Below are 21834 nucleotides of genomic sequence, written 5' to 3'. Positions count from 1 at the left end.
CAGCCAGGACCAGCCGGAGCCGTCAGTCAGCCAGGAGCTGCCGGAGCCGTCAGTCAGCCAGGAGCTGCCAGAGCCGGCTGTCACGCCGGCGAGGCCGGAATCGCCCTTCACTCCGGAGCTGCCGGAGTCTTCTGACTGTCCGGCGCTGCCGGAATCTCCCGTCCATTCGGGACCCATGGCGAGAGTCCCCAGTCCGAGGTTGGTGGCGAGAGTCGCCGCTCTTAAGAGGCCACGGAGGTGGTTAAGGAGGCGGAGAAAGACTATGGTGGAGTGGGGTCCACGTCCCGCGCCAGAGCCACCACCGTGGACAGACACCCACCCAGACCCTCCCCTATAGGTTCAGGTTTTGCGGCCGGAGTCCGCACCTTTGGGGAGGGGGTACTGTCACGTTCTGACCTTAGTTCCTTTGTTTTGTCTTTTGTTTTAGTATGGTCAGGGCGTGAGTTGGGTGGGTTGTCTATGTTAGTTTGTCTATGATTTTCTATTTCTGTGTTTGGCCTGGTATGGTTCTCAATCAGAGGCAGCTGTCAATCGTTGTCCCTGATTGAGAACCATATTTTGGTAGCCTGTTTTCCATTGTGTTTTGTAGGTGGTTATTTTCTGTTTGGTGTTGTGTTGCACCTTACAGGACTGTTCGTTGGTGGTTTATTGTTTTGTTTTCAGTGTTCATTAAAATATTTAAAATATGGACATTTACCACGCTGCACCTTGGTCCTCCTCTCTATCTCCAGATGACAAGCGTTACACCCGGCAATCTCCTCATTAAAGTAAGTGTTTTGAGAGAATTTTCTCATTCTTAAATTGCAACTATCTCAAGTTATCCCAAATGTTAATATAACCCCAGTTGTGTTAATGTTATATACTTTTTTTTTTGACTGACCTGACAGAACTTAATAAAGAGGTTTCCCATTCAAGATCCCAATTGCACACAATCTGCTACACAATGTCAGCTGTTTAATTTTATTTTTTTAACATGTGGCCGAACACCATCGCTGTCTACCAGGCTAGAACATAATTGCATTGCTAAACAATTGAATGATTTTGTTTTCTTAACAAAAATAATGAACCTTGACATTTCTGACACTCACCACAAGTATTTAATTTGTACTTTCAATTCTTAACAAAACTAGATTTGTGGCTCAAATGACACATTTCTCCAGATTATGGAGAGTAAGGGAGTTAAGAATGAATCTTCATCTGACTGTTAATCCAATCCGTAAACTTTGATACTCTGGCGTACACTCCTGGCTTCAAGGCGTTGGCACAGCCCAGACCCCAGGATGTCACTCCCTGGAGGACAAAGCTGTTCTGGGCATGGCACACCAGAGGGCCACCACTGTCACCCTGGAAGAGGTCAAAAACATCATCACCACCATTATCATCATCACTCTAAAACAGTTATGTTTAAAATCACTGCAGTTTACAACCAACCACACAGTCCTCACTGATATTGAATGACTTCTAGTTGTTGCTGAGCATGTATACCTGACAGCTGTCTGTTCCCCCTTCAATGTTCCCAGCACACATTTCATGGTCCTTGACTCTGTTGTTCAGGTAGGCAGGACGATTACACACTTTATTTTCTATAACAGGGAAGCCCGTCTCCTTGAGGAGCCCATCTCCACCAGTTCCTACAAACACAAAGATCGATGTTTCATGTCAGAAAATATAGAAAAGAATTGCTACATTTGCAACAACAAAAGTAATGGAGTCCTGAACAGAAGAATTACTTAATTCTGTCTAATGTTATGAGAGAAATCACAAGGGTAAAAAAACATGCGTGACTCTTGAACCTTGTGTCTCTCCCCATCCTGTCACGTAGCACTCTGTTCCAGGTGGTACCACATAATCCTTCTCGGGTAAGCATGCTGGTAAAACCTTGTCATTTATGAGTGCAGGGCTGCAACCAATCACACAAGTGTTTTTACAGCCTCTGACTTCCAAACAGCAAGACAAATGTGACAAATTTTATTGAGTTATTCTGGCCTCACTCACGTTTCTAGCTTCAGCAGTGCAATGTCTGTCCTGTCAGGTCCCAGGATCAGTTTCTCCAGGTTACGCTCCTGCTTGGTCGCTTCATTTGCCCTCTCTGTGTGGGTTCCCATGAACACCTTGTAGGCAGATGGCCTCTTTGATCTGATACGCACAAACATAGAAAGACAAACTTTTTTTAAATCCGTAATTAGGGCCTCACAGTAAACATTACTAAAAAGTAATGCTCTTCTTCTGTTGTGTAAGAGGCTATCACTCAGCCACTACTACACAGTATAGTGTATGTACAGCTGCTCTTCTTGTTGGTATACATTTATTGAGTAATAAACCTCAAGACAACTGAGTTAATGCGGACTGCTCTCTCACCTCTCCAGGCAGTGGGCAGCGGTGAGGACCCATTGAGGGGCAATCAGAGTTCCCCCACAGAAATGAACACCAGTGCTTTAGGAGGACAGACAGAAGAGTGAAGAAGTTAGTTATCCAAGAGATATATTGTTTTATCTGTCTGGATGGAAATATCAATACATTAATACAATTTGTGAAAGGGAATGGGATGCTATCCTCCATACTTGGTCCTCAGGCTGATCTGCCAGGGCCATGAGTGGGGTTTGGACACACAGCCTCCAACGATGCGACCAAAACACCTCTTGGGTTTTGTAACCGGCTGCCCACATTTCAAGCCAGCTGAAGAGCAAAAAGACAGTTTTATTTGTGCATTCTACCATGTACACAGTAACCAAATTGATCTGGATGTAACACGTTTGTTTCAGCACAGCCATATGTATAATGATTAACAGAAACTGTATTTCAATGTAGGCCACATACCGCAATCTGGGATTTGGCAGTAGTCCCATTTTTTGTTTCTGTCTGTGGTGTAGCACCATGGTCCATTCACGTCATTGTCAGGGTTTCTGCAATTCTAACAGTGAAAAAAGACGCTGAATTAATTGAAGTGCATCTTCCCAAATGTTTCCTCTATCATATGCAGTACTTCCACAGTATTGTTTGGCATTATTTAAAGGCCCAATGCAGCTCAATATCAAATAACTTCTGGGTAACAATTAAGTAGCTTACTGTTTTCAATTAAAATGGTCAAAAAGAGCCTTTAAATACAGTACATCTAAATTCCATGGACTTACGTTGGACTCCAGGCCTTTGTCAGGGTGGGATTCAGGGTTGAAACTGGCATGCTGATGGGGGCTTTGGGAGCTCCACCTCTGACATGTGACACCCAACATGGTCATAGAAGTAGGACCCCTGTATGTCCCCCCATTGCCCACCTTGCAATCTGAACGTCAACAGAAAACGATATCAGTATATAATATAACCAATTGCTTCCCTGAACATTGACAATGTAGATTGAATGGATGGATTAAAGGATTAAAAAGGATGACCATCTAAGGGTGTCTGAACGGGTGTTGGTTTGGGCTGATCGGGTTTGTCAGGCTTGTCAGGTTGGTCAGGCTTAGAAGTAGGCTTGGGAGGCGTTGGGCATTTCTCCACAGCGCAGAACTCCCAACGAACAGAGGGGTCAGTGGTGTAGCACCATGGAGCACGGTCTCCATCAGGGTTCCTACACAGGTTTCTTCTCAAATCGCTGTGAAACATAGGTAAAAGACATGTCATCTAATGTCCTCAGACACTGAATAATGACATATTACCTTGTTCGGCTTAAAATCGGGGTTGGGAATTGCCAGGGATCTCACGATACGATATTATCATCATACTTACACGACCGGTCTAACGTTTTAGAACACCTGTTCATTCAAGGATTTTTCTTTAATTTGACTATTTTCTACATTGTAGAATAATAGTGAAGACATCAAAACTATGAAATAACACATATGGAATCATGTAGTAACCAAAAAAAGTGTTCAAAAAAATCCAAATATATTTGAGATTCTTGAAATAGCCACCCTTTGCCTAGATGACAGCTTTGCACACTCTTGGCATTCTCTCAACCAGCTTCATGAGGTAGTCACCTGGAATGCATTTCTATTAGCAGGTGTGCCTTGTTAAAAGTTCATTTGTGGAATTTCTTTCCTTAATGTATTTGGTCTTTTACCAAATAGGTCACAACCCAAGCTAGGGATGGTATACAGAAGATAGCCCTATTTGGTAAAAGACCAAGTCCATATTATGGCAAGAACAGCTCAAATAAGCAAAGAGAAACGATAGTCCATCATTACTTTAAGACATGAAGGTCAGTCAATACGGACCATTTCAAGAACTTTGAAAGTTTCTTCAAGAGCAGTCGCAAAAACCATCAAACGCTATGATGAAACTGGCTCTCATGAGGACCGCCACAGGAATGGAAGACCCAGAGTTACCTCTGCTGCAGAGGGTAAGTTCGTTAGATTTACCAGCCTCAGAAATTGCAGCCCAATTAAATGCTTCACAGAGTTCAAGTAACAGACACATCTCAATAACAACTGTTCAGATGAGACTGTGTGAATCAGGCCTTCATGGTCAAATTGCTGCAAAGGAACCACTACTAAAGGACACCAATAAGAAGAAGAGACTTGCTTGGGCCAAGAAACACAAGCAATGGACATTAGACCAGTGGAAATTTGTCCTTTGGTCTAGAGTCCAAATTGGAGATTTTTGGTTCCAACCGCCGTGTCTTTGTGAGACGCTGTGTGGGTGAACGGATGATCTCCGCATGTCAATTTCCCACTGTAAAGCATGGAGGAGGAGGTGTTATGGTGTGGGGGTGCTTTAATGGTAACACTGCCTGTGATTTATTTAAAATCACAGGCAGTGTTATCCGCAGTGTTAACTACTTTATTTAAAACCACAGGCACACTTAACCAGCATGGCTACCACAGCATTCTGCAGCCATATGCCATCCAATCAGGTTTGGGCTTAGTGGGACTATCATTTGTTTTTCAACAAGAAAATGACCCAACAACCCTCCAGGCTGTGTAAGGGCTATTTTACCAAGAAGGAAAGTAATGGAGTGCTGCATCAGATGACCTGGCCTCCACAATCCCCCGAACTCAACCCAATTGAAATGGTTTGGGATGAGTCGGACCACAGTGTTATGTACTTGAGTGAAGACCCAAAAGCGGTTTTAACAGAAAACAGAGTTCTTTAATGAAAAAACAGGAATGGCATAAATCCTCTTCCAACGTAGTCAATGGAACAAAAGAACGTAGTATAATGCAGGATGCACCTGCCAGGCAGACTCCGACAGGATAGGACAAGGTGGAAGCAAACGGGACGACAGCTTGCTTCTGGCATCAAAAAACACAAACAAGAATCAGACACTGAAAGTAGCAGGAACAGAGAGAGAAATAGAGACCTAATCAGAGGGGGAAGAGAGAACAGGTGGGGAAAGAGTGAATGAGCTAGTTAGGGAAATGTAGAACAGCTGAAGAATGAGAGACAGAGAAGGTAACCTAAAAAGACCAGCAGAGAGAGACAGAGTGAAGAGAAAGGACAGGAACAGACATAACAAGACATGACAGTACCCCCCCACTCACCGAGCGCCTCCTGGCGCACTCGAGAGGAAACCTGGCGGCAACGGAGGAAATCATCGATCAGCGAACGGTCCAGCACGTCCCGAGAGGGAACCCAACTCCTCTCCTCAGGACCGTACCCCTCCCAATCCACTAGGTACTGATGACCACGGCCCCGAGGGCGCATGTCCAAAATCTTACGAACCCTGTAGATGGGTGCGCCCTCGACAAGGATGGGGGGGGAGGGACGAGCGGGGGCGCGAAGAACGGGCTTAACACAGGAGACATGGAAGACCGGGTGAACGCGACGAAGATAGCAGAAGAAGTCGCACTGCGACAGGATTAATGACCTGAGAAATACGGAACGGACCAATGAACCGCGGGGCCAACTTGCGAGAAGCTGTCTTAAGGGGAAGGTTCTGAGTGGAGAGCCATACTCTCTGACCGCAACAATATCTAGGACTCTTGGTCCTACGCTATTAGCGGCCCTCACAGTCTGCGCCCTATTACGGCAAAGTGCCGACCTGACCCCCTTCCAGGTGCGCTAACGCTGGACAAAAGCCTGAGCGGAGGGGACGCAGGACTCGGCGAGCTGAGATGAGAACAGCGGAGGCTGGTACCCGAGGCTACTCTGAAAAGGGGATAGACCGGTAGCAGACGAGGGAAGCGAGTTGTGGGCGTACTCTGCCCAGGGGAGCTGTTCTGACCAAGACGCAGGGTTACGAAAAGAAAGACTGCGTAAATGCGACCAACAGTCTGATTGGCCCGTTCGGCTTGACCGTTAGACTGGGGATGAAAGCCGGACGAGAGACTGACGGAAGCCCCAATCAAACGGCAAAACTCCCTCCAAAATTGGGACGTGAACTGCGGGCCTCTGTCGGAAACGACGTCAGAAGGAAGGCCATGAATACGGAAAACATTCTCGATAATGATCTGAGCCGTCTCCTTAGCAGAAGGGAGCTTATCGAGAGGAATGAAATGAGCCGCCTTAGAGAATCTATCGACAACCGTAAGAATAACTGTCTTCCCCGCTGATGAAGGCAGTCCGGTGATAAAATCTAAAGCGATGTGAGACCACGGTCGAGAGGGAATGGGAAGCGGTCTGAGACGGCCGGCAGGAGGAGAGTTCCCAGATTTAGTCTGCGCGCAGACCGAACAAGCGGCGACAAATCGACGCGCGTCACGTTCCCGAGTGGGCCACCAGAAACGCTGGCGAATGGAAGCGAGCGTACCCCGAACGCCGGGGTGGCCGGCTAACTTGGCAGGGTGGGCCCACTGAAGAACGGCCGGACGAGTAGGAACGGGAACGAACAGAAGGTTCCTAGGACAAGCTCGCGGCGACGGAGTGTGAGCGAGTGCTTGCTTTACCTGCCTCTCAATTCCCCAGACAGTCAACCCGACAACACGCCCGTCAGGGAGAATCCCCTCGGGGTCGGTGGAGACCTCAGAAGAACTGAAGAGACAAGATAAAGCATCAGGCTTGGTGTTTTTGAGCCCGGACGATAAGAAATAATAAACTCGAAACGAGCGAAAAACAGAGCCCAACGAGCCTGACGCGCATTAAGTCGTTTGGCTGAACGGATGTACTCAAGGTTCCTATGGTCAGTCCAAACGACAAAAGGAACGGTCGCCCCTCCAACCACTGTCGCCATTCGCCTAGGGCTAAGCGGATGGCGAGCAGTTCGCGATTACCAACATCATAGTTACGTTCTGACGGCGATAAGCGATGAGAGAAAAACGCGCAAGGATGGACCTTGCCGTCAGAGAAGAGCGCTGAGAAAGAATGGCTCCCACGCCCACCTCTGACGCGTCAACCTCAACAACAAACTGTCTAGAGATGTCAGGTGTAACAAGAATAGGAGCGGATGTAAAACGATTCTTAAGAAGATCAAAAGCTCCCTGGGCGGAAACGGACCACTTAAAGCACGTCTTAACAGAAGTAAGGGCTGTGAGGGGAGCTGCCACCTGACCGAAATTACGGATGAAACGACGATAGAAATTAGCGAAGCCCAGAAAGCGCTGCAGCTCGACGCGTGACTTAGGAACGGGCCAATCAATGACAGCCTGGACCTTAGCGGGATCCATCTTAATGCCCTCAGCGGAAATAACGGAACTGAGAAAAGGGACAGAGGCGGCATGAAAAATGCACTTCTCAGCCTTCACATAAAGACAGTTCTCCAAAAGGCGCTGGAGGACGCGTCGCACGTGCTGAACATGAATCGAGAGAGACGGAGAAAAATCAGGATATCGTCCATGTAAACGAAAACAAAAATGTTCAGCATGTCTCTCAGGACGTCGTTAACTAGTGCCTGAAAGACAGCTGGAGCGTTAACGAGGCCGAAAGGAAGAACCCGGTATTCAAAGTGCCCTAACGGAGTGTTAAACGCCGTCTTCCACTCGTCCCCCTCCCTGATGCGCACGAGATGGTAGGCGTTACGAAGGTCCAATTTGGTGAAAAACCTGGCTCCCTGCAGGATCTCGAAGGCTGAAGACATAAGAGGAAGCGGGTAACGATTCTTAACTGTTATGTCATTCAGCCCTCGATAATCCACGCATGGGCGCAGGGACCCGTCCTTCTTCTGAACAAAAAAAACCCCGCTCCGGCGGGAGAGGAGGAGGAGACTATGGTACCGGCGTTGAGCGAAACCGACAAATAATCCTCGAGAGCCTTGCGTTCGGGAGCCGACAGAGAGTATAATCTACCCCGGGGGGAGTAGTTCCCGGAAGGAGATCAATACTACAGTCATACGACCGGTGTGGAGGGAGAGAAGTGGCCTTGGAACGACTGAACACCGTGCGCAGATCGTGATACTCCTCCGGCACCCCTGTCAAATCGCCAGGCTCCTCCTGTGAAGAAGAGACAGAGGAAACAGGAGGGATAGCAGACATTAAACAGGTCACATGACAAGAAACATTCCAGGATAGGATAGTATTACTAGACCAATTAATAGAAGGGTTATGGCGCACTAGCCAGGGATGACCCAAAACAACAGGTGTAAAAGGTGAACGAAAAATTAAAAAAGAAATGGTTTCGCTATGATTACCAGAGACAGTGAGGGTTAAAGGCAGCGTCTCACGCTGAATCTTGGGGAGAGAACTACCATCTAAAGCGAACAAGGCCGTGGGCTCCCCTAACTGTCTGAGAGGAATGTCATGTTCCCGAGCCCAGGTCTCGTCCATAAAACAGCCCTCCGCCCCAGAGTCTATCAAGGCACTGCAGGAAGCAGATGAACCGGGCCAGCGGAGATGGACCGGAAAGGTAGTGCGTGATCCAGAAGGAGAGGCCTGAGTAGTTGCGCTCACCAGTAGCCCTCCCTTTACTGATGAGCTCTGGCTTTTACTGGACATGAGGTGACAAAATGACCAGCGGAGCCGCAGTAGAGACAGAGGCGATTGGTGATTCTCCGTTCCTTCTCCTTGGCCGAGATGCGGATACCCCCAGCTGCATAGGCTCAGCATCCGAGCCGGCGGAGGAGGGTGGCAGTGATGCGGCAGGTGGCAGTGATGTGGAGAGGGGAGCAACGGAGAACGCGAGCTCCTTTCCACGAGCTCGGCGACGAAGATCAAACCGTCGCTCTATGCGAATAGCGAGAGCTATTAAGGAGTCCAGACAGGAAGGAACCTCCCGGGAGAGGATCTCATCCTTAACCTCGACGAGGAGACCCTCCAGAAAACGAGCGAGCAAAGCCGGCTCGTTCCAGTCACTAGAGGCAGCGAGAGTGCGAAACTCAATAGAATAATCCGTTATGGATCTATTCCCCTGACATAGGGAAGACAGGGCCCTGGAAGCCTCCTCGCCAAAAACAGAACGGTCAAAAACCCGTATCATCTCCTCCTTAAAGTCCTGATACTGGTTAATACACTCAGCCCTCGCCTCCCAGATTGCCGTGCCCCACTCACGCGCCCGTCCGGTAAGGAGAGAAATGACGTAGGCGATGCGGGCTGCGCTCCTGGAGTAAGTGTTGGGCTGGAGAGGGAACACCACATCACACTGAGTGAGGAATGAGCGGCACTCAGTGGGCTCCCCAGAGTAACACGGCGGGTTGTTGATCCTGGGCTTCGGAGACTCGGAAACCCTGGAAGTGGGCGGTGGATCGAGGTGGAGTTGGTGAACCTGTCTTGTGAGGTCGGAGACTTGGACGGCCAGGGTCTCAACGGCATGTCGAGCAGCAGGCAATTCCTCCTCGTGTCTGCCTAGCATCGCTCCCTGGATCTCGACGGCGGAGTGAAAAGGGTCCGGAGCCTGCTGGTCCATTCTTGGTCTGATTCTTCTGTTATGTACTTGAGTGAAGACCCAAAAGCGGTTTTAACAGAAAACAGAGTTCTTTAATGAAAAAACAGGAATGGCATAAATCCTCTTCCAACGTAGTCAATGGAACAAAAGAACGTAGTATAATGCAGGATGCACCTGCCAGGCAGACTCCGACAGGATAGGACAAGGTGGAAGCAAACGGGACGACAGCTTGCTTCTGGCATCAAAAAACACAAACAAGAATCAGACACTGAAAGTAGCAGGAACAGAGAGAGAAATAGAGACCTAATCAGAGGGGGAAGAGAGAACAGGTGGGGAAAGAGTGAATGAGCTAGTTAGGGGAAATGTAGAACAGCTGAAGAATGAGAGACAGAGAAGGTAACCTAAAAAGACCAGCAGAGAGAGACAGAGTGAAGAGAAAGGACAGGAACAGACATAACAAGACATGACACACAGAGTGAAGGAAAAGCATCCAACAAGTTCTCACGATATGTGGGAACTCCTTCAAGACTGTAGGAAAAGCATTCCAGATGAAGCTAGTTAAGACAATGCCAAGAGTGTTCAAATCAGTCATCAAGGCAAAGGGTGGCTATTTGAAGAAACTCAAATCTCAAATATATTTTGTTTAACACTTTTTTGGTTACTACTTGATTCCATATGTGTTATTTCATAGTTTTGATATCTTCACTATTATTCCACAATGCAGAAAATAGTAAAAATAAAGAAAAACCCTTGAATGAGTAGGTGTTCTAAAACTTTTGACCGGTAGTGTAGGTGCCATGTTTTTTTTATTTCACCTTTATTTAACCAGGTAGGCTAGTTGAGATCAAGTTCTCATTTGCAACCCCGACCTGGCCAAGATAAAGCTTAGCAGTGTGAGCAGACAACACAGAGTTACACATGGAGTAGACAATTAACAAGTCAATAACACAGTACAAAAAAGGCGAGTCTATATACATTGTGTGCAAAATGCATGAGGAGGTAGGCAAATAATTACAACCTTGCAGATTAGCACTGGAGTGATAAATGATCAGATGGTCATGTACAGGTAGAGATACTGGTGTGCAAAAGAGCAGAAAAGTAAATAAATAAAAACAGTGTGGGGATGAGGTAGGTGAAAATGGGTGGGTTATTTACCAATAGACTATGTACAGCTGCAGCGATCGGTTAGCTGCTCAGATAGCACATGTTTGAAGTTGGTGAGGGAGATAAAAGTCTCCAACTTCAGGGATTTTTGCAATTCATTCCAGTCACAGGCAGCAGAGTACTGGAACGAAAGGCGGCCAAATAAGGTGTTGGCTTTAGGGATGATCAGTGAGATACACCTGCTGGAGCGCGTGCTACGGATGGGTGTTGCCATCGTGACCAGTGAACTGAGATAAAGCGGAGCTTTACCTAGCATGGACTTGTAGATGACCTGGAGCCAGTGGGTCTGGCGACGAATATGTAGCGAGGGCCAGCCGACTAGAGCATACAAGTCGCAGTGGTGGGTGGTATAAGGTGCTTTAGTGACAAAACGGATGGCACTGTGATAAACTGCATCCAGTTTGCTGAGTAGAGTGTTGGAGGCAATTTTGTAGATGACATCGCCGAAGTCGAGGATCGGTAGGATAGTCAGTTTTACTAGGGTAAGTTTGGCGGCGTGAGTGAAGGAGGCTTTGTTGCGGAATAGAAAGCCGACTCTTGATTTGATTTTCGATTGGAGATGTTTGATATGAGTCTGGAAGGAGAGTTTACAGTCTAGCCAGACACCTAGATACTTATAGGTGTCCACATATTCAAGGTCGGAACCATCCAGGGTGGTGATGCTCGTCGGGCATGCGGGTGCAGGCAGTGATCGGTTGAAAAGCATGCATTTGGTTTTACTAGCGTTTAAGAGCAGTTGGAGGCCACGGAAGGAGTGTTGTATGGCATTGAAGCTCGTTTGGAGGTTAGATAGCACAGTGTCCAAGGACGGGCCGGAAGTATATAGAATGGTGTCGTCTGCGTAGAGGTGGATCAGGGAATCGCCCGCAGCAAGAGCAACATCACTGATATATACAGAGAAAAGAGTCAGCCCGAGAATTGAACCCTGTGGCACCCCCATAGAGACTGCCAGAGGACCGGACAGCATGCCCTCCGATTTGACACACTGAACTCTGTCTGCAAAGTAATTGGTGAACCAGGCAAGGCAGTCATCCGAAAAACCGAGGCTACTGAGTCTGCCGATAAGAATATGGTGATTGACAGAGTCGAAAGCCTTGGCAAGGTCGATGAAGACGGCTGCACAGTACTGTCTTTTATCGATGGCGGTTATGATATCCGTTTAGTACCTTGAGTGTGGCTGAGGTGCACCCGTGACCGGCTCGGAAACCAGATTGCACAGCGGAGAAGGTACGGTGGGATTCGAGATGGTCAGTGACCTGTTTGTTGACTTGGCTTTCGAAGACCTTAGATAGGCAGGGCAGGATGGATATAGGTCTGTAACAGTTTGGGTCCAGGGTGTCTCCCCCTTTGAAGAGGGGGATGACTGCGGCAGCTTTCCAATCCTTGGGGATCTCAGACGATATGAGAGAGAAGTTGAACAGGCTGGTAATAGGGGTTGCGACAATGGCGGCGGATAGTTTCAGAAATAGAGGGTCCAGATTGTCAAGCCCAGCTGATTTGTACGGGTCCAGGTTTTGCAGCTCTTTCAGAACATCTGCTATCTGGATTTGGGTAAAGGAGAACCTGGAAGGGCTTGGGCGAGAAGTTGTGGTGGGGGCGGAGCTATTGGCCGATGATGGAGTAGCCAGGCGGAAGGCATGGCCAGCCGTTGAGAAATGCTTGTTGAAGTTTTCGATAATCATGGATTTATCGGTGGTGACCGTGTTACCTAGCCTCAGTGCAGTGGGCAGCTGGAAGGAGGTGCTCTTGTTCTCCATGGACTTCACAGTGTCCCAGAACTTTTTGGAGTTGGAGCTACAGGATGCAAACTTCTGCCTGAAGAAGCTGGCCTTAGCTTTCCTGACTGACTGCGTGTATTGGTTCCTGACTTCCCTGAACAGTTGCATATCGCGGGGACTATTCGATGCTATTGCAGTCCGCCACAGGATGTTTTTGTGCTGGTCGAGGGCAGTCAGGTCTGGAGTGAACCAAGGGCTGTATCTGTTCTCAGTTCTGCATTTTTTGAACGGAACATGCTTATCTAAAATGGTGAGGAAGTTACTTTTAAAGAATGACCAGCCATCCTCAACTGACGGGATGAGGTCAATGTCCTTCCAAGATACCCGGGCCAGGTCGATTAGGAAGGCCTGCTCCCAGAAGTATTTTAGGGAGCGTTTGACAGTGATGAGGGGTGGTCGTTTGACTGCGGCTCCATAGCGGATACAGGCAATGAGGCAGTGATCGCTGAGATCCTGGTTGAAGACAGCAGAGGTGTATCTGGAGGGCCAGTTGGTCAGGATGACGTCTATGAGGGTGCCCTTGCTTACAGAGTTAGGGTTGTACCTGGTGGGTTCCTTGATGATTTGTGTGAGATTGAGGGCATCTAGCTTAGATTGTAGGACTGCCGGGGTGTTAAGCATATCCCAGTTTAGGTCACCTAAAAGAACAAACTCTGAAGCTAGATGGGGGGCGATCAATTCACAAATGGTGTCCAGTGCACAGCTGGGAGCTGAGGGGGGTCGGTAGCAGGCGGCAACAGTGAGAGACTTATTTCTGGAGAGAGTAATTTTCAAAATTAGTGGTTCGAACTGTTTGGGTATGGACCTGGAAAGTATGACATTACTTTGCAGGCTATCTCTGCAGTAGACTGCAACTCCTCCCCCTTTGGCAGTTCTATCTTGACGGAAGATGTTATAGTTGGGTATGGAAATCTCAGAATTTTTGGTGGCCTTCCTGAGCCAGGACTCAGACACGGCAAGGACATCAGGGTTAGCAGAGTGTGCTAAAGCGGTGAGTAAAACAAACTTAGGGAGGAGGCTTCTGATGTTGACATGCATGAAACCAAGGCTTTTTCGATCACAGAAGTCAACAAATGAGGGTGCCTGGGGACATGCAGGGCCTGGGTTTATGTAATTCGATTCTTGCGATTCTCACGATTCTGTATGTACTGCGATTCAATACTGCAATTCTATTGCGATTCGATGTTCCAAACATATTGCTCACCATGTCTGCTGCAGAGGGACAAGAGAGAGCCATTACAAAACGATCAGTCATGGAAATAAAAGTGCTGAAAACATGTTGGCTCACCAGTTAAAAAGAAGATCACTCTAGAGAAGGAGAAATACCTGAGGTTTTGAGCAGGTACAGCCAACTACCGCTAGTTAAGTTAATGGGATACTTTAGGATTTTGGCAATGAGGTCCTTTATCTTCTTCCCCGGAGTCAGTATAGTATATTTTTGCAAGTCAGTTAGGACATCTACTTTGTGCATGACACAAGTACATTTTCCAACAATTTCACTTATAATTCACTATATCACAATTCCAATGGGTCAGAAGTTAACATACACTAAGAAGACAAGACAAGTGCCTTTAAACAGAAAATTATGTCATGGCTTTAGAAGCTTCTGATAGGCAAATTGACATAATTTGAGTCAATTGGAGGTGTACCTGTGGATGTATTTCAAGGCCTACCTTCAAACTCAGTGCCTCTTTGCTTGACATCATGGGAAAATCAAAAGAAATCAGCCTCAGAAATTTTTTTGTAGACCTCCACAAGTCTGGTTCATCCTTGGGAGCAATTTCCAAACGCCGGAAGGTACCACGTTCAACTGTACAAACAATAGTACGCAAGTATAAACACCATGCGACCACGCAGCCGTCATACCGCTCAGGATGGAGGCACGTTCTGTCTTCTAGAGATGAGTGTAATTTGGTGCGAAAAGTGCAAATCAATTCCAGAACAACAGCAATGGACCTTGTGAAGATGCTGGAGGAAACAGGTACAAAAGTATCTATATCCACAGCAATATACTGTATATAGTCCTATATCGACATAACCTGAAAGGCCGCTCAGCAAGGAAGAAGCCACTGCTGAAAAACCACAATAAAAATCTGCACAACGGGACAAAGATCGTACTTTTTGGAGAAATATCCTCTGGTCTGATAAAACAAAAATATAACTATTTGGCCATAATGACCTTCGTTATGTTTGGAGGAAAAAGGGGGAGGCTTGCAAGCCGAAGAACACCATCCCAACTGTGAAGCTCAAGGGTGGCAGCATCTTGTTGTGGGAGTGCTTTGCTGCAGGAGGGACTGATGCACTGCACAAAATCGATGGCATCATGAGGATAGAAAATTATGTGGATATATTGAAGCAACATCTCAAGACATCAGTCAGGAACTTAAAGCTTGGTCGCAAATGGGTCTTCCAAATAGACAATGACCCCAAGCATACTTCCAAAATTATGGCTTAAGGACAACAAAGTCAAGGTATTGGAGTGACCATCACAAAGCCCTGACCTCAACTCTACAGAAAATTTGTGGACCGAGCTGAAAAAGTGTGTGCGAGCAAGGAGGCCTACAAACCTGACTCAGTTACACCAGCTCTGTCAGGAAGAATGGGCCAAAATTGACCCAACTTATTGTGGGAAGCTTGTGGAAGGCTACCCGAAACATTTGACCCATGTTAAACAATTTAAAGGCAATGCTACCAAATACTAATTGAGTGTATGTAAACTTCTGACCCACTGGGAATGTGATGAAAGAAATAAAATCTGAAATAAATCATTCTCTACTATTATTCTGACATTTCACATTCTTAAAATAAATTGATGATCCTAACTGACCTAAGACAGGGAATTTTTTAACAGGATTAAATGTCAGGAATTGTGAAAAACTGAGTTTAAATGTATTTGGCTAAGGTTTATGTAAACTTCCGACTTCAACTGTATGTACTGTGTATATATATTACATTTACATTTAAGTCATTTAGCAGACGCTCTTATCCAGAGCGACTTACAAATTGGTGAATTCACCTTCTGACATCCAGTGGAACAGCCACTTACAATAATTCTTATTTTCAATGATGGCCTGGGAACAGTGGGTTAACTGCCCTGTTCAAGGGCAGAACGACAGATTTGTACCTTGTCAGCTCGGGGGTTTGAACTCACAACCTTTCGGGTAGTGGTACAACGCTCTAACCGCTAGGCCACCCTGCCGCCCAATATATAAATACTCACTTGATACTTGGGGTCATAGAATCAATTTCATTGATCCCCCCCCATTTCTACTTTAAATGACCAGATAGTAGAATACAGAAATAAAGTTACAGATGATCTCGATAGAGATTATATTTGACTATGCTCTCGGCCTCACGCTTTAGGGAAGTCCTGAGGTGTCTTCTTGTGACTGTGAGGTGTCATCGAGCTCCAGGACTGGCATTTCTTCCCACTGATGGTCTCTGTCACCATGCCACGATATTCACTCCCGCTGCCCACATAACAGTCTTCCTCAGCTGGAGTGGGAGCTGCGTCATCTGAACATCAAAAATATTATGAACCCTGTTAACTAAATATTAATTTTGGTGAAAAATGTAGGATGTATGGATTGATAGTGGATGATATGAGGTTCATTATGTAGTTAGTGTATAGCAATTTTAGCACCCTATATAAATCCAATGCATTATCATCATCATCACACGACAGTGTAAAGTGACCTGGTCCAGGAACGTCTCCACAGCTAGGCACCTTGCAGTACTCCCAACGTGTCTCTGGGTCTGTAGTGTAGCACCAGGGCATCCTCTCATTGTCTGGGTTCCTGCAGTAGTTCAGGTCCAGGCCTCTGACAGGAACACAAACAACCACTCATATTGGTTAAGTCACAGTCAGTCTGCATCTTCAAGACATTAAAACACTGACAAATGCAATGCTCTGCTCTTGTTTAAGTAAAAACAAGTTGCCCACTCCCGTGGGTTGATCTTACTTGCATGGGTAGTTGTCTGGAGTTCTGTTGTGCTTTTGGGGTGTCTGAGCTGCCCAGACCTGACAGGCTTTCCCAGACGTTGTCACAGCAACAGTTCCCCTGTAGGCACCGCCGTCGCCTGTGCTACAGGTGAGCTCCTCCACCACTGTGGGAGGCTCAGAAGCTAGGGGAGAGGGAGAGAGAAGGGAGAGTGAGTAAACTCACGTTTGAATTATTTTTATGTGAAAGAGCAGGGGTCATGGGGAGGGTCCTGCTTTTTGCTCCATAAATGAGGCACTGTGCTTTTACTGATATTTCCAGCATTATCCTGCAAGTGTTGCTGCAGGTAGAAAATCTTAGGAAATATTCTGTAATTGACACAAGTTGTCTTCAAATAATCCACCAACGTCTGGTTGTGATCGTGTGTTCGGGCGAGGTATCACCTGAGCCAGGAAAAACCTATCTTATTTGGCAAGGGAATACTATTTGTAGATCAGTCGTTCTACACCTCACTTTGCTCAAGCTGATCTTCTCCAACAGACTCGGAAGTTGTAGCTACAAATTGGTCAATTAGGTGCAGTTAAAGGGGAGAGTCAATGAAACCAAACATGGAAGTGCAGTCTATATAAAAGTACAGTAAATGGAAAGACCAGAATATAGTGTGTAAAAATTCTGCTGGGACATTTGCTGCATATGACAATAATATACACTGAGTATAACAAACATTAGGAACTTCCTAATATTGAGACAGGGCTTGGACTCTACAAGGTGTCAAAAGTATTCCACAGGGATGTTGGCCCATGTTGACTCCAATACTTCCCACAGTTATGTCAAGTTGGCTGGATGTCCTTTGGGTGGTGGACCATTCTTGATACACACGGGAAACTGTTGAGAGTGAAAAACACAGCAGCGTTGCAGCTCTTGACACAAACCGGTGCGCCTGGCACCTAATACCCTGTTCAAAGACATTTAAATATTTAGTCTTGCCAATTCACCCTCTGAATGGCACATATACACGATTCATGTCTCAAAAAGTCTACTATACTACAAACAAAAATGTGCAAAAGACCGTGTTTGAAATCAAGAAATAGAAAAGCCTCTCGATAACAACGGAGAAATTCACTGACACAAACAACCAATATGTGAACAAGTATGGTCAAATGAAATAGTGAATTTTGCTTAAAAATATTTTGGACTAATCGGATAATTAAGTGGTACACACACAACAATTTATTTACACGTGGTGTGAGAAGGTGCTATATTGGTCTCTTGTGGTGAGACGATGAAAATGTGGAGTAGAAAAACAACTTGACCAAAAGGTAGATGGGAAACCAATGAGAGAAAAGACTAAAAGACATTAATGGGATGACAGTCACTAGTAGGGTCATGGTGGGCAGAGGGGACAGGGGAGAGATAGAAAAGATAGGGTGAAAGCTCACTGCAACGAGGGATGGAGCAGAAGTCCCAGCGTTTGGAGGGGCTGGTGGTGAAGCACCAGGGTTTGGGGTCTCCATCTGGGTTCCTACAGTAGTCCTCCTCCAGGTACTTCTCAGGAAGACTAGAGAGACAGGGAAAGGGACACAGGAACAGGTCAAGAGGGGCAGATGAAGGAGCACATGGTAAACATATAAACTGTAGATAGCCTAGTGGTTAGAGCGTTGGGCCAGTAACTGCAATGTCACTGGATCGAATCCTCAAGTTGACCAGGTAAAAATCTGTCATTCTGCATCTGAGCAAGGCAGTTAACCCACTGTGCCCCAGGTGCCAAAGACTGGATGTCAATTATGGCAGCCCACCTGCACCTCTCTGACTCAGAGGGGTTGGGTTAAATGCAGAAGACACATTTCAGTTGAAGGCATTCAGTAGTACAACTGACTAGGTATCCCCCTTTCCCTATTTATCCAATATTACATAGAGAGTCTCTTACGCGCTGGGACTGTAGCCGTGGTTGTGAGGTTTCTGGGCATCCCAGCGCTGACAGGTGTAACCATTCTCAGTGGTAGAGATCTTTCCCCTGTAGTCCTCACCACTGCAGTGCATACATTCCTCTGTGGGACAAACAACAGCACTTTAGAAATAAAACACTTCCAAATTACACCTACTATATTAACAAAGTGATGTTGTGATGAGGAAAAGTGACTAAGAAAGCGAGTCAACTATTTGTTTAAAGATGTATACACCTTTTTGTTTCTTGGTAGGACTCTTTTGGGTTCTATGTAGAACCCTCTGTGGAAAGGGTTCTACATGGAACCTAAAAGGGATCTACCTGGAACCAAAAAAAAGGGGGTTCTTCAAAGGGTTCTTCTATGCGGACAGCCGAAGAACCCTTTTAGGTTCTAGATAGCACTTTTGTTTCTAAGAGTGTAATCTGCTTTTGGGATTTTAACTTTTTATACCAACATGACATCAGCTATTTGATCATCTTATTGGCAGTGGGGCAATAACAAGATATTAAGGGTACCGCTGCAGTCCTGGACGTTGCAGGTCTCCCACCTGGTCTCAGGGTCTCTGGTGTAGCACCAAGGTCCTTTGCTGTCGCCATCTGGGTTTCTACAGAAGTTGGACTCCAGGTCGGCATTGGGGTGTGTTGCAGGGGTCATGCTGTGGGAATGATTCTGTGAATTTACTTCTGCTGCAAAGAAAGCTAACCACACAAGTTGCTTGTAGTCAATAGTATGTAAATAAAATACTTTATAGGAATATGAGAAATATTGTAGGTGTGTGTGTGAGCATACTTGGGGTTATGGGGATATTTTGATGCCCATCTCTGGCATTTCTTCCCTGATTTTGTTTTTGACTTCGTTCCTCTGTAGTCCATACCGATTCCATTCACACACTCCATCAAGTACACTATGAAGACGTAGAATAGCATGTCTCAACAGTAGTAGGTGGGTGGATTGGTTAATAATCTTTAAGATTTTATTAGGCAAGTTCAGCAATGTACTAAACACCCCTCTTGGATAATCAAAAAGCATCATCAGGCCTTTACTATCTGAGACGTTGTCATATATGGTCATTATGTATTTGATCTACCGTATGCACCTCCCACTGAAAGATTGATTGGACTGGGTTGTTTAGATAATCTGCATCATCTCTTCTGTTTGCTTACAGACACAGTCCAAACCTCTTACTGGACTCTCCACAGAGGTTAACTAAATATTAACCGAAAATAATGTGGACTAATACAATCACATGAAACTCACAGTCCTACATTTAGATCATTATGCATTAATGATGATAGGAAGCCCTTTCAGGCCTTAGCTACTTATCGAGAGAATCTGAAAGGCTTTATAGAACTTACCTTTCTTTTCGTAGAGAGCTGTGCTGGTTCTTCTCAGAACTTGCTCTGTTTTGGTGTTTGCGGGTATTGTCAAACATTCTTGATCCTTTTCAATGTATATAAAGGACCTGCCAAGAAACATTCAGAATGAAATCTGACTATGTAACTCACGTGTAAATCATTATCGCTGTTCATGTAATGGCCATAAGCCTTAAATTACCTGCAAGTGAAAGCTGTTTCAGCATTACACTTGATGGCACATTCTATGACCGTGCCTACTGAGTACTCCCTTTTCAGTATAGACATAATCCGGGCGCCCTCTGTTTTTGCATATTCATCCAGGATACCCGCACTGACTGAATCGACAAACAGATAAGAAATAATTAGTAAGACTGAATTTGCTTACAATTGCTCTGTGATGCAAAGCTAAAACTCAATGGTTTCAGGGCTAAACTGCTGTTAAAGACCACTATAGGATAGAGGTTGCAACATGAAGGTATATTGACAGATTAGCCATTTGTGGAGTGGACATACACCACAGACAAAACCATTTACAACTAAGAGAAATACATAGAAATGTTTGTGTAATGAACAGTGTTTTAACACAACATTGTTCCTTTTACTCTTAAATACAGTGCAAAACGTATTGTATTTACTCATTCTTCCACAGTAGCCTACTTATTATACAGCAGTAAATCTAGCCCAATAAGGCACGAGGGGTTGTGGTATATGGCCAATATGCCACAGCTAAGGGCTGTTCTTAGGCACGACGCATCAAGGAGTGCCTGGACACAGCCCTTAGCCGTGGTATATTTTCCATAACCCCACAAATCCCAGAGGTGCCTTACTGCTATTATGAACTGGTTACCAATGTAATTAGAGCAGTAAAAATAAATGTTTTGTCATACCCGTGGTATACGTCTGATATACCACGGCTGTCAGCCAATCAGCATTCAGGGGTCGAACCACCTAGTTTATGAATAGTAATTCAACTGGTTGTGGTAGAATATGGACACATAGGATATACAGTATAAATGATGAGGGTGTCAGGTGGCCTAGCGTTCACGAGGGTTGGACCAGTAACTGAAAAGCTGCTGGTTCGAATCCCTGAGCGGACGAGGTGAAAACTCTGTCGATGGGCACTTGAGCAAGGCACTTAACCTTAATTGCTCCTGTAAATCGCTCCGTATAGCCAATCAGTATTCAGGACTCGAACCCCCCAGTTTGTAAAGGCTAATAATGAGTTACAATACACTGTACAGTAGGCCTATCTGCAAAATTAATTACACAGTAAGAAGAAGAATACAGGTTAAGGTTTGACAGAAGATAATCTTACAAAATTATTAGATAAAAGAACTAAGCACACCTGAAGTAAATTCATAAACACAGGAACCTAGCAAAAAACGTCAGTGTACAGATAGGACTCATTTGTGAATAAAAGCTCAATTTGCAAGTATAAACACTGTGTGGGAGTCCTTCAGTTCACTTCAACTTAAAATGTGTAAAATGATGCCAGCTGTATCTTACCTGCAGAGAAAAGGAAGCCTAGCAACACTGCTTTGTACAGGTCCATGATGCAGCACTGTCAAGCAGTGCGTACAAACTCACCAGTGGGATACGTTTTGTGTCGTTTAAACCATTTCAGTGAGACAAAATAGATAGATTTCAGTCATCAGTCAATCATTGGCCTAACAAGGACATGGAGCAGAGGTCAGGCTCTGTTTGTCAATGGGCTTTTATTCCTTTCACATACATAGTACTGTCATGATGTACAGTAGGCTACAGCTCCTTTCAGCCTAACTGATTGTGAAATCTTTCATCCATAACTAATTTTTATACTGTATGAGGGATTTGTATTCTAATCAATAATGTTGTGTCACTCTGTATGTACAGCCACACCTCAAACCCCCTATTAGAAATCAAAGACAGAGGTAGTGTTTAGTGACATGTTTTAGTGCAAAAATCAATAGGTTAATGCAATAAA

At 45.6% G+C, this 21834-nt stretch overlaps 1 protein-coding gene across 1 annotated transcript; it reads right to left on the bottom strand.

Annotated features, from left to right (window-relative positions):
* Window positions 1-934: 934 nt before the first annotated feature.
* On the bottom strand, window positions 935-21534 carry plg (plasminogen). The gene is made up of 19 exons (XM_064990989.1): window positions 21378-21534; window positions 20071-20206; window positions 19872-19978; window positions 19306-19420; window positions 19032-19171; window positions 18498-18618; window positions 18010-18128; window positions 16592-16754; window positions 16326-16450; window positions 15986-16145; window positions 3387-3589; window positions 3132-3280; window positions 2818-2911; window positions 2562-2676; window positions 2359-2433; window positions 1996-2136; window positions 1794-1900; window positions 1486-1631; window positions 935-1344 (listed from the first exon to the last, which is right to left on the bottom strand). Exons 1-19 carry the CDS (start codon window positions 21421-21423, stop codon window positions 1180-1182), a joined length of 2427 nt encoding a protein of 808 aa, XP_064847061.1. The 5' UTR covers window positions 21424-21534; the 3' UTR covers window positions 935-1179.
* Window positions 21535-21834: the final 300 nt, after the last annotated feature.

This window comes from Oncorhynchus masou, chromosome 16 (assembly GCF_036934945.1).
Source record: "Oncorhynchus masou masou isolate Uvic2021 chromosome 16, UVic_Omas_1.1, whole genome shotgun sequence".
NCBI classification, from domain to species: Eukaryota; Metazoa; Chordata; class Actinopteri; order Salmoniformes; family Salmonidae; genus Oncorhynchus; species Oncorhynchus masou.
Note: the sequence above shows the minus strand (reverse complement) of the source record. Positions and strands in the feature narration are given on the sequence as shown.